Below are 12588 nucleotides of genomic sequence, written 5' to 3' on the forward strand. Positions count from 1 at the left end.
CAAATAAAGAGAGAGGTTCAAATAAAGAGAGAGGCTCGATGTCTTCCCCCAAGTCCATCTCTGGGGTCCTGACCAAAGGTTGAGGATTAAATGGAAGGCCAGAAAAAAAGTACTGGATCCCCTGGAGCTGGAGTTACAGGTAGGTCATGAACTGCCCAGTATGAGGACTGGGAACCAAACTCAAGTCCTCAGAAAAAAATCAGCAAGAACTCTCAAGGTCTGAACCCTTTCTACAGGCCCCAAAGCCTCTCGACTGGACTGATGTGAGACAGCGCTTCCAGCTTGCTCTGCCTCAGGGTGCTGGTGTGTCCATCTGTGTGCGCTTGGATAAGAGTGGCGCTGAATGAAGCCGTTAGAGCATCTTCCAAGGGAGCATGTTTATTCCACCCAGCCCGATCCCACAAGAAGCTGGGCCCCTGATTGCTAAGAAAGGCCAATTCCTGCCTGGTGATCTTCTTAGGAGCTGGACGAGATGGGCACGAGTGTCGGAGGCCCTTACCACGTGCACAGTCCAAAGTGTAACTTCCCCAGGCCCTGACTCAGGACTGTCCTTGGGGGTGGGGAGGAGGCACTGGAAGGGATCTTCTGAGCAGAAAGATCAGGGGCTCAGAGCGCCAGGGACCCTGCCGAGAGCCGGGCCGCAGCAAAACCCATTGTTTGGAGCCGGCAAGCTGGAGTCGGAAATGGAGTCCCGTGGGTCCGGGGCCGCGGCTGTTGGACAGCGCCTCCTCCAGGCTGAGCCCTCAGAGAAGAACCGGCTTCCGGTGGTTTTGAGCGGCCGAGGGGGAAGAGCGCTGTGCTGGTTCACCACCATGGTGCTGAACGCCGCCTTCCTGGGGATGGTGAGAGCTGGGGCTGTAACCCCCTCCCGGCTGGGGCGCGGGCCTCGGGCAGGGGTCCTACCCAGCCAGGGAAACCTGCTCTTGACCATTGTGTGGCCATTGAAACTGCCCGGGCTGCGGTTTCACCGTAAGGAAAATGGGTACAATTTTAACCAAAGGTGAACTCGATTATCCTAATGTTCTTCTTCTGCAGCAAACCTTACTCGGTTCCCGTGTGAGGCAGACAGAGGGGGCTGTGCTGGCATGTACCAATGGTCCTGGCCGTCCCCAGCATGCCTTCTTGAGAGTTGCTTGTACCCTGACCAGATCCAGCTAGCAACTTCATTTCACAGCTGAGCTACAGGTCCCGGGTGGGAAGTGACTTTCCCCGGGGGCCGCACAGTTGGTTGAGTGATAAAGCCAGGAAGATGCCTCGCTCTATGATAATCCTACTTACGTCCAGCCTTGGGTCCTTAAGTGTTTTTTTCTTGGAGCAAAGTGCAAAGCAAGGCTGCTTCTCAATGCACCATTTGTGATGACCTCCTTTGCCCTTTGGTAACTGTGACCTTGGAGAGAGGAAAGCGAGTTGCCTGCGGAGTAATTTCCCGTAACCCAGAATCTCAGGGGTGGAATAAGAGTTGGTTTCTGATGGGGGGGGGGGGGTGGAAGATCCAAGAAAGAAATCACTGCAGACGCTGGTCATTCTCTCTGTGGGCCAGGTCCTGCTGGAAACAGGCCGCACGTTGGTTAGAGCCACTGCCCTGAGCCTTGTACTCATTTCTTGTGGGCATTTGTGCTCACCAGGTCCTTAGTCCTGGAAGGCTTCTGCTTGCCTCAGAGCAGAGCGCTGCGATTAGAATCAGCCATTCTCGAAATGTAGATGAAATAGAAACCATTTCTTAAAGGGCCCAGGGAATTTCCTTGGAAAGCCAACTGTTAACTTTGGGTCTCTATGCCCCTATCGAAAAGTGAAGTTTACACTTGGTTTTTAACAGTTTCTTTTGCACAAAGAAATGACTTGAGAACTGGCCAGGGCCCGAGCCAGAGAAGGCTGAGAAAACTGTATTCTGAAATACAGGCAGGCAGTGCCTGTAGGCCGAGAAAGTGCCTGGAGATAACGTGATTGGGTACGACTCATGACATTTTGGGCAGAATGCATCTTTAATGGACTCAGTGACATGTGTGAGAATATTCTTTCATTTCTGCTTCAGGAGTTGGGGTCCTCGGGTGGGTCCCGGGAGCCTGCCCCCAGAGGCAGCTGTAGGCCGATCTGACAATCCCACTTTCCTTTCGGGTCAGCTCCTCAGTTTGAAATGGGTACCAAACAGCACTCTCCGAGCCCAGAGTCGTGGTCGGTTTGGTCCAGTTGTAGAATTCATAATGGACAACGGCAGATGAATTGGACAGTGCTTTACGCCTTCAAAGGATGACTGAACAGAAACATCTGTGGCCCAAGGGAAGCCGGCAGGGCTGGGAGACTGCTGTGATGGTTATCAGGCGCATAGCACCGAGCAGCCAGAGCACACTCAGCCCAACAGATCAAGATCGAACACGCCAATCCTCTCACAATAAGGAGAGAGGCAATTCTCACCGTCTTCGTCTGGGTCAGTGGCTCGGTTCTCACCCTTCCCGATGCTGCGACCCTCAAATTTATTTTCATTGCTGCTTCACAACTGCAATTTTGCTACTGTTATGAATCGTACTGTAAACTTCTAAGGTGCAGTATATCTGATACACAACCCTGTGAAAGAGTCCTTCAAGCCACGGGTTGAGAACCGGTCTAGGGAGTGACGGCAATTATGGCCACTAGTCGGTTGTAAAATTGTCCAGTCTAAAGAGTTATCTGTTTTTGTAGTTAGCCTGGCAACAGATGCTAGAGGAGAGCCAGCAACGACTCGCGTTTGAAAGCGCTGTGGCAGCCAGGCTCGCCCTCCACCCTCCCTGAGGCTTGCACACCCATCGATTGCTCCCACAAACGCACAGTGTGTCCTCTGGGAGCTACAGGCAGTCGTGAGCCATGCAGCCTGGGCTCTGAGAGCGGAACTGGGGTCCTGGGAAAGATGAGTAGGTGTTCTAAATCATTGAGCAATCTCTTCAGTCCCTAAGGGGGAGATTCAAAGAGAAATTTTGTTTCAGTAAGTATCGGTAGTATGTGAATTTCAGAACCTATGGGAGGTCTGACCAATTAGAAGACCTGCATTTTCCCCAAGTTCCAGGTTGTTTCACATTCTGCACAACCCCGCTGCTTACAGATGGAATAGGCGGAAACCCCGTCACAAACGTTCCTTAGTGCAGACTAACATTTTTAGCAAGGTCAAAGGTGGGTACCCATTTAGAGTATAGACTGCTTGGATTGTGGAAGACATAGAAACTTCCAGAAAAGCAAATCAGAAGGCAGACTCGGGCCACGCCAAACAGTAAGATTGACACCAGCAAGGAGGCTGAGTCAAGGCTTCAATGTCAATAAAGGCCCTTGAGGCGGAAATGATCCGCCACCTAGTGGCGACTGATTAAACTCACACGGCTCAGATTCCTTCCCTTGCTCTGAAGCTTCCCACCAAGCAAGGGCTGTCGGGAAGCTTCCTAAGGGCGCACGCTGCAGGGGTACAGCTTCTCACTGAATGGCATTAAGTTTGACTTAATGTGACACCCCTCAGGTGTTCGTTCCTACACACAGTAATCCCTAGGTCTTGTGTGTGCAATGCCTGGCTGCATGACACACTTTTTTACTCACATGTGTTTAGTCGTGATTAGTTAGTAACTGGACAAGTCATTTCAGGGCTTGTTATAGCAAGCAGCAGTATTGTCTGGAATATTGCAGCTCCAGTCAGCTTGCCAAGGGTATGGAGGGGCTTAGACAGTACCTGTGGTTCACAGCCTATCCAAAGACTAGTGTGTGTGTGTGTGTGTGTGTGTGTGTGTGTGTGTGTGTTTAAAACTGACACCTTACCAATGGTAGGGAAATCCTAGCCTGTGATCCTGGAGAGCTGTCTGCTTGTAGGATGGTCCTAGCGAAAATATACTTTGGATTAATGTGTGGAAACTTTGCCTATTGGATCCTGTCACATTATATGTGAGCAGGAGGACCCGGGTGCTGTCACTAGGGGTGCAAGCCTTGACATGACTACTCTTAAGGAGTCAGGCTATGCTCTCCAGCGGGAGTGGATCAGATTGCCATCCCTCGGAAGTGCTTGTGACTGAGGCCATCCAGGTAATTCAGGAACTGGGCTTCCTGCTGCCTTTGCGTCTGTGATGAATCAAGTGGCCAGGGACTCCTCCAGGAATCCTGCTAGGCAAACCACAACTTCTAATTTAACTGTAGCTGCCGTCACAGCCTCTGCACACCTAGAAAACGAGCACTTCGGGCGGCAGGTGGAAAGAAATCTATCTGTGCTTGACTCATCAAGCTGCTAAAATCACAGGGCTTGGAGCACTGGTTGTCTTACCTAGAATGAAGGGATGGCAAAGCAAAAGCAGAGTAGAAGCCCTCTGCAGTGAAAATACATACCCAACAACGTTCTTTTGTTATAGTTTGGCTCAGTTCTTCCCTACTAGGTGTATGTTAGAGTGCAGAGCTTTTAATGCTAGAAGCTTTGAGGGCTGAGCAAGCAGCAGGAGGCATCCAAGCTCTCCATGGGTCCACGCTTAGCAAAGGATTTACATCCTCTTAAACTCAGGGCCTTAGTGCCTTAGTGCCTTAATGCCGAATACTTAATAGGTTCTGATAGGTAATTGGATCTGGGCCAGTCTCTGGCATCTGTTCAAATTGCACAGCTTAGTGATTTTACTACTGACTGGGTTAGCCTGAGAATCTGCCAAGTCATTTCCTGAGTACTTAATTCTTATTGTGCTTGATGCTGGGTTAAACATCAGCTTGATGTTTATGAGCCGCTGTGTCTGGGAATTCCTGCTCAGGCCAGTGGGACTTGGTAGTCCTTCCCATGTTTGTCCTTTTGGACTAAACAATTAGCTGCAAATGACAAGACTTCGGCTGGCCATGCTTGTCGATCAGATGAGAGTTCAGTACTACAGTAGCACATCTGGCAAGAAAAGTTGATTGTGTCTGTTTCGTACAAGTCATCCTTAAAAATAACAAGTAGGAGGCTGGGTTGCGGCTCAGTTGGTGGAGAGCTTGCCTGGCACACACCACGTCCTGAGGTAGATCTCTAGCAAAAAGGCCTGTAGGTGTATCACACTCAGGAGGTGGGGCCGGTAGAATCAGAACTCTGGGGTTGTCCTCAGCTGCAGACGGAGTTTATAGCTGCCCTGGGATACAGGGGACCCCGCTTCAGAAGAGCAAAGGCAGCAGTGAGAGTTGTGCCTACTGCTGTTATACTTACAGCCACTGTATTCCTGAGAATTTCACACAACCTCTGAGACGCATCTTACCAACCCACGTATCTGTATAGAACGGAGTCATTTTGCATTTCTTATCATGTCGTCATAGTTCCAATAGACTTTCCTGTGCCCCTCGAATACATTTTGCATCTATTATTATTTCATCATACTTTTGATATACTTTAATGTCTGAGTTTAAGACTGATATGTTATAACTCACCAGTGAAATGAGCTAATTCAAGACAAGTTAAGGTATATAAATGTAGGTCTATTGGGAGCAGCTCTCTGTGGGTTCACAGGTCCCAAAGAATGGAACCAGAGAAGCCACCATGCAAGGGGAGACAGAAAAGCATGTGCAGAGAGAGAGAGAGAGAGAGAGAGAGAGAGAGACTCAGAAAGAAGAAGAGAGGGGGAACTGAAATGTCTGGATTATACAGTGAAGAGCCTCTGGTGAGAGGAAGCTCCGCCCCTGGGCTGGAGAGCTCAGGCTCAGAGGGCAGGGTGTACCAGCCATGCCCTGCAGCAGGTAGGGATGGAGGGATGCTGGGAGGACCTGGAGGTCAGGTCCACTTTGGTGCATCTTAGCTGCCTGTCCCAGCTCTGAAGCCCAACAAATATCTCTATCTTTATTTTATATATGCATACATTCCTTTATACATATATATCTCCATAGACATATGCATATACACATATATGCCTGTATGCCTACACACATATACACATTTATGCACACACATATGTATGTATATACTCACTGTATCTTTCTTCTTCTCATTTTACAACTGACCTCATCTTCCTAAATAAAAAAAAAACTTCATATCACATAGGTAGTCTTTACCAAAAGCGTACTTAGTACTTATCACCCTTAGATAGCTACATACTGAGATCCTTTTTTCCTTTTTTTTTTTTCTTATTTCTCGTAGTTTTAGCTTCCTGTGGTACTTATAATTTAACATGTATTTCCCTTAATCTCCAGTGCACAGTAGGAAGGAAGTCACTAGGAACGTTATACAAAGATGCAGACTCAGGAATCTGCCAATCATCACCTCTAGATGCCCAGGCCTTGGAAAATAAAACCAACAGCATCTAGAGATAGAAGAAATCTCTTACAAGTTAACAAGATCATGAGCAAATAGAAAAGTAGATATGTAAAAGGATATTTCAGATGTTTTTTTTCCTTTGGCAAGGGATCTCATGGCGGGGGTCATTGGCTCATTTAAAATTTATTTTATTGCTATTTGTTTAAACCTCACTGGTCTACCTAGGAAGAGGGAAAAGCATGACCCTAATGGCCTCAGGGGCTTGGAGGGTCCTTCAGCACTGACCCAGTAGGAGGGTGCCCTGGATGCTGTGTCCCCTGCTCAAAGGACCTGTCTCAGTCCTCCATCCTCCTTCCTCCCGAGACAGCATGTGTGGGTTCCCGGGATGAGGTACTGAGCACTCAGCCTCGTTTGGCTTGGCTCCTCGGGCTGGTGAGCCTCTCTGCCACAGCAGGGGCCACCCAAGGTGTCTCCAGGACGCTCTGGGGCCTTGAGGGTGGCGCTACTCCATACCTTCTGAGGGCAATAGCCATGGAAACACCATAATTGCTGTGCAGGAGGCCGCCCCTCCTAGGTGCCTCGATGGCCCCTTTAAAACCACTGGTTCTCAGTCTGTGGGCCCCAACTCCCTTGGGGTCAAATGGCCTTTTCATGAGGGTCCCCTAAAACCGATGGAAAACACAGTAGCAAGACTTCAGTTTCCAAGTAGCAACCAAAATAATTTTATGATCGGAGGTCACCATAACTGGAGGAACTATACTAAAGGGCCGAAGCATCAGGAAGGCGGAGAAGCACTGCTTTCAAGAGTGCAGGGTGCTGGTTTTTAAGGCACTGGACTCTCTTCCAATGCACCTCTCCAGTGAACAATTCCATCCGAGTGAAGACATCATCATGCTGGCCACTCTAGTGTAAAGGTGTCTTAATAAAGTTAACTTACTCGAGTCCCAGGCCCCACGTGTACAAAGCTTCTGGGCTCTTAGCTTTGTGACGATAACAAGCAACTATTGCAGAAGTCAGACTCCCAGACACCTTTGCCCCGAGGAACCCATTCCCAAAGCCGTCTCCCGTTGGCGGTCTAGTGAGTTGTTACAGCGCCACAGAGGCCCCAGCTTGAATCCCTAGAGCTCAAATCAAGGAGACAGGCTGTGGTGACCTCAGCTGCTGTGCTGGCACGTTTGTGTGACCACTTGAGGATGGCGCCATCACTGGAGGTCTCTTTCCCACTGCATGTCTAATGCCAAACCCTTTAATTTGGCAAAAACGTTACCTGAGGGGCTGGAGAGACGGCTCAGGGGGCTATGAGCACCTGCTGCTCCCGAAGGCCTGGGTTTGCTTCTCAGCACCCACAGCAGCCGGCTCCCCCAGTTCCAGGACACCCTGAGCCCTCTTCTGGCCCCTGAGCACGTGGAATGCACACACAGATACTCAGGTGCTCACACACGCATTAAAATAAGTATTTAAAAAACTTTCTATCCGAGGGAAGGAGGGCTCCTAAGTTGGACAGCTCCTGAAGTCGATGGAAGTAGACCAAACCCTAGAGCGCTGGCGGCATGGAAGCAGCTTGGAAGCAGCTTGGTTCAGACTGAGCAGCCGGGGAGATCAGCCTCATGTTCTGAGAAGGTTGCAGCGTGCTGACAGGCTGGCTTAGAGTTTCTTACACAGCGAGGCAGCTAGAGACCAAAGTCAGGCCGTGCCTGCATCTGTAACGTTTTGCAAGGAAGACTGTCATTCTGCGCTTCTGGCAACTGCAGGTTTCTCTGAAGGAAAGTGTAGGTTTGAGGAAGCTCAGCTCACGTCTATCATAGATGTGTGGAACCCCACAGGCCCCAGAAACAGTTCAGTTTTAACAAAATATAAAAGTTAGAAGAGTGCTTCTAAGTCACTCTCTGCCTTGTAAGCACTTGTTGGATACAATTATAACTAGGTTTAGATACATAGCGCTGGGTTGGTAGGTAAAAAAAGCTTTTGTGCTTGTGGATTGCAGGGAGTGAGCGCGGCCGTGTTGGGCCCCACCTTTCCCGACCTGGCAAGGAACGTGAACCGGAACATCAGCAGCCTCTCCGAGGTGTTCGTGGGCCGCGCCCTCGGCTACATGGGTGGCTCTGTGGTCGGCGGGGTGCTTTTCGACTGCATGAATCATTTCCTACTTTTGGGTAAGCGAACGATCATTTTCATCGCGTCGTCTGTGCCGCCGCGTTTGCCGTCTGTCTCTGAGCCTGCCGTGGCACATTTAGCCTGTAGTTTTGGCCTAGTGAGCAGTGGCCTGCACACGTTGACAATCAACATCTGACTGTTTTGCGGTTCCCCCACAACAACTGGGTTGCCAGAGTCTGTTGCCCCCATGGAAGGGAATCATCACGGAGCCCTCTGGGACCTTCCCTGGCCCTGTGGTGGAAGTTTTGGCAATGCCAGATCCTGCCAGCTTTCACCAAACGCAGGCTCCCAGAGTCGTTTTGTCTCTGCTGCTGGTGAGTCGCCCTCAGACTTCGCGGCCACACCCCAGAGGCGGTCGGAAAGCCCACATCAGAACGGTCTACTGTTCCTGGTGAATACAAGGGATCCCTCTTGTAACTCTTATCTGTTAATAAGAATTACATATATACAAGAAGAATTCCGTAAGTTTTTGTGGAGAGTCCTGCCTCGCAGTTGTTCTACTGCTGATCTGAATCCCAGCCCAGGACTGTGTGCTTTGTATTTTCCTCCCGATCGCACAAACTAACTTACTTTAAATACAAACTACTAAACTAACCCTTCCTTTTGTCATTCTGTGTGTAAAAGTCTCTTTTGGTTCCTGGGTTCCTGTTTTGCTTCCCCCATGTATGCGTGCTCACGTGTGTTCGGGTACGTGTGCGTGGGTCTGGAGGCCAGCTGGGTCTTCCTCCATCACTGTCCACTCTCTTGGCTGAAGCAGGCTCGCTCCCTGAACCCACAGCTTGCTGGTTTGGGGAGTCTAGCTAGCCAAGCTTGCTCTGGGGGAATGTCCTAAACTACGGGATCACAAGCGACCCCAGGCCCACCCAGCTTTTATGTGAGGGAACATTCTTCCTCATACTTGCATGGCATGTGCTCGGTCCCTGAACCAGCTCTCTGACCACTCCCCTTCATTTGGGGAAAAAAATAATAATTTTTTTCAGTCGTTAAGATACATTCAATTAATCATTGTTCACATTCCAGAGCACTCACATGGAGGTCAGAGGACAACTTTCACACGTGGGTTCCTGGACTCTAAAGCAGGTCGTCAAGCTTGGCAGCATTGGGATCTTGCTGGGTCTGGTTTTGGTTCCTAATGTAAAACATTTAAGGAGGGGCTTATGGGGGGATACAAAATGAATAAAGTGTAATTAATAAAAAAATAAAAAAAACATTTAAGTAATTTTTTTCCCTTTTGCCTCTTTTGTTATAAAACTTGGCCTAATGGTATGATTTACAGTTCGATGCTGGCGGTGATAGAATTATATTCATTTCATAACCTTCTGTGTTTTATAATCAATGAAGATTATAAAGATGCAAAGGGCAAGGCTACTTGTAAAAAGGCTCACCTTCACAAAGTTACCCTCCTTTAATTTGATCTTAGTTGCATTTGGGGGAGACGTTATTACTCCTGAATGCTGCTTTTTACAGCTGACCTTCAACCTTGTCTTCTCAGGGCTGTCAAACCTGTTCATCTCGGCTGGTCTTTACCTCACTCCTTTATGTAAGACAGCAGCCTCGTTGACGGCCATGATGTCTGTGACTGGTGTCTCCTTTGGCATTCTGGATGCAGGTTAGTGGCTCACTCATTGTCATCTCTGGGACTAGGACACACTACTGCTAAGAGAAATGGAGCAGAAGGCATTGAGTTGTTCCTTGGGATGGATTTGAAATGACAAGAGCTGTTGAACTGGTCGCAGAGTCACTGACTCAGAACCACCCTGCTGGCAACTTCTCTTCGTGTAAATTAGGGCATCAGCTTTCTAAATGTCTGACTATGAATACATTTTTCCTAAGAGTATGGATTGTTGCTGTCAGGATCCAAAGAGGGACGCTCAAGGGCCTGTGCTCTGTTCTACTTTCTTTGCATTTGTTTTTTGTTCTTTGTTTTCTCAAAAACCTCCCTCTACAGTAGTTTCTGCATAGGTGATGATTTCTTTGAAAACCTCTTGGGGGGGGGGTGACTCAGGAAGATCCAAGACCTCACTGGCCGTGTAGCCTAGCCGAAATAGCAAGCTTTCAGATCAGTGAGAGACACTGTCTTGTGAGAGTAAGTTTGGGTGCGTGGGATGACAGCAGACCCTGAACATCTTCCTCTGGCATCTGCATGTCCACACAAGTCTGTGATGTCCCTCCTTGGCACCTCCCCCTCCCCCACAGACACACGAAGACCAACTAAATGACATATGTGATATTTGTTTACTTCCAGATTCCAGCCTTCTATCCTTTCTTTCTCTGTCCAATGTTATCTATTCTTTAGGCTTTGTTTGGTTGTAAATTCAGAGTGGAACGAAATACTTCAATCATTTTTAAAAAGAGGTAGCCATTGTCGTTTTGGGCTTTTCATCCGGTAGGTCCTCTGATAGACTTAAGGGCAGATTCTGAACTGTCTATTATTATTATTATTATGATGATGATGATGATGATGATGATGATGTAATAGGCAGAGCAGGGCCTTTGGGGTATTCAGGATTCTGAATGGATATTTTGTACCTGTTTTAAACATAAACAAACAGTATTTTTATTATTGCAAGTACAAAAAAGAATTGGTAATGTGTCTGAAATGTGTGTATATATATATATATATGTGCAAATGTACATTATATAGTACATATAAATAAATAGGTGTATCAAATAAAACTTTCTAGTGAAGTGTGAGCATATTTTCTAAAAACCTTTGCTACTGTGCCTGGCCCTAAGAGATAGTAGTTGACCAGAGTGTTGAATGTCACGTGCAGGTATGTGCACAGATCCTTCCCTGCAGAGTTGAATCAGGTGCGATAATTTAGGACATTTGTCGCTTTCCTGCCAAGTAACACAGACTCATACATTTGGTGGACTTTGTTAGCTAAGTTACTGTGTTTAACTGAAATCATTTCTTTAACTGGTAGGTGGGAATGTCCTCATCCTGGATCTTTGGGGGGACAAAGGAGCCCCCTATATGCAGGCCTTGCACTTCAGTTTCGCGTTGGGTGCCTTTCTGGCGCCCCTGCTGGCTAAACTGGCCTGGGGCACAGCAGCATCTGCTCAGAACCACACCAAGTCTGACTTTGACCCTCTAATGCTGAACCGATCCTCTGAAGCCGCCTCAGACTCTGTGTTTGCGGTACCTGATGACATGAATCTCCTGTGGGCATATGCTTCCATAGGCACCTATGTTTTAGTCGTTTCTGTCTTTCTCTTTGCTCCATTCTTTAAGAAAAGTTCAAAGCAAGAAAAAGCCACAGCATCTGCACAGGTAGTTCGAAGGGCCAAATATCACTGGGCCCTGCTCTGCCTCCTCTTCCTCTTCTTCTTCTTTTACGTGGGAGCTGAAGTGACTTACAGCTCTTTTGTATTCTCCTTTGCCACCACCCACGTTGGCATGGAAGAAAGCAAGGCAGCTGGCTTGAACTCCGTCTTCTGGGGCACCTTTGCAGCCTGCAGGGGCCTGGCCATCTTCTTCGCAACACTCTTACGGCCTGGAACCATGATCGTGCTGAGCAACATTGGCAGCCTGGCCTCATCTTTCTTTCTGGTGCTTTTTGACAAAAGCCCTCTCTGTCTCTGGATTGCGACATCTGTGTATGGAGCCTCAATGGCAGCCACATTTCCCAGCGGCATTTCCTGGATCGAGCAGTACACCACCTTAACTGGGAAATCCGCAGCGTTTATTCTGATTGGTGCTGCCCTGGGAGTAATGGCTACTCCTGCATTATCTGGAATTCTTCAAGGACACTATCCAGATCTACCAGTGATCCTGTACACTTGCCTGGGGTCAGCAGTATTCACAACCGTTTTATTCCCCGTGATGTATAAATTAGCCATCTTACCTCTGGCTCGCAAGCAGAAAAAAAGCATCAACATTGAGGGCCAGAAATTTTTACTTTCTAGCTCTGGGCTACAGGGGAGGAAATGAAAAGATGAAGAAAATGCAATTAAATGGGAAAAGCAAAAGCAGGAACCAGGAGGCTTTGCTTCCTAGCTCTGAGCGAAACAAGGAAGCTAAATGAAGGGGAAGATGGAAAGGTGTTTGTGTGTATGTGTGGATTTTGAAGTGGTTAAAAGGAAGAATGAAGCATTCTCTAATAGAAATATAATAGATTTTTTTTTTTAATATATAGAACCCATGGCTGGGGTATCCAATCAACTCTCCTGCAATTCCCTGCAGCCTGTCCCCTCCAGTTGACAGTGAGGATTCAGTTGTGAAGCACAGGGCA

General features: G+C 48.1%; 1 protein-coding gene across 1 annotated transcript; it reads left to right on the forward strand.

Annotated features, from left to right (window-relative positions):
• Positions 1 to 650: 650 nt before the first annotated feature.
• Positions 651 to 12308, forward strand: LOC129683411 (sodium-dependent glucose transporter 1-like; the record flags this gene model as incomplete). The annotated part of the gene is given in 4 exon segments (XM_055616122.1): positions 651 to 842; positions 8184 to 8352; positions 9846 to 9962; positions 11281 to 12308. Coding segments are annotated over 4 exon segments (1473 nt in total), but the record flags the coding sequence as incomplete, so codon positions are not given.
• Positions 12309 to 12588: the final 280 nt, after the last annotated feature.

The sequence above is a fragment of the Psammomys obesus genome, unplaced genomic scaffold (assembly GCF_907164565.1).
Source record: "Psammomys obesus unplaced genomic scaffold, mPsaObe1.curated_primary_1811, whole genome shotgun sequence".
NCBI lineage: Eukaryota > Metazoa > Chordata > Mammalia > Rodentia > Muridae > Psammomys > Psammomys obesus.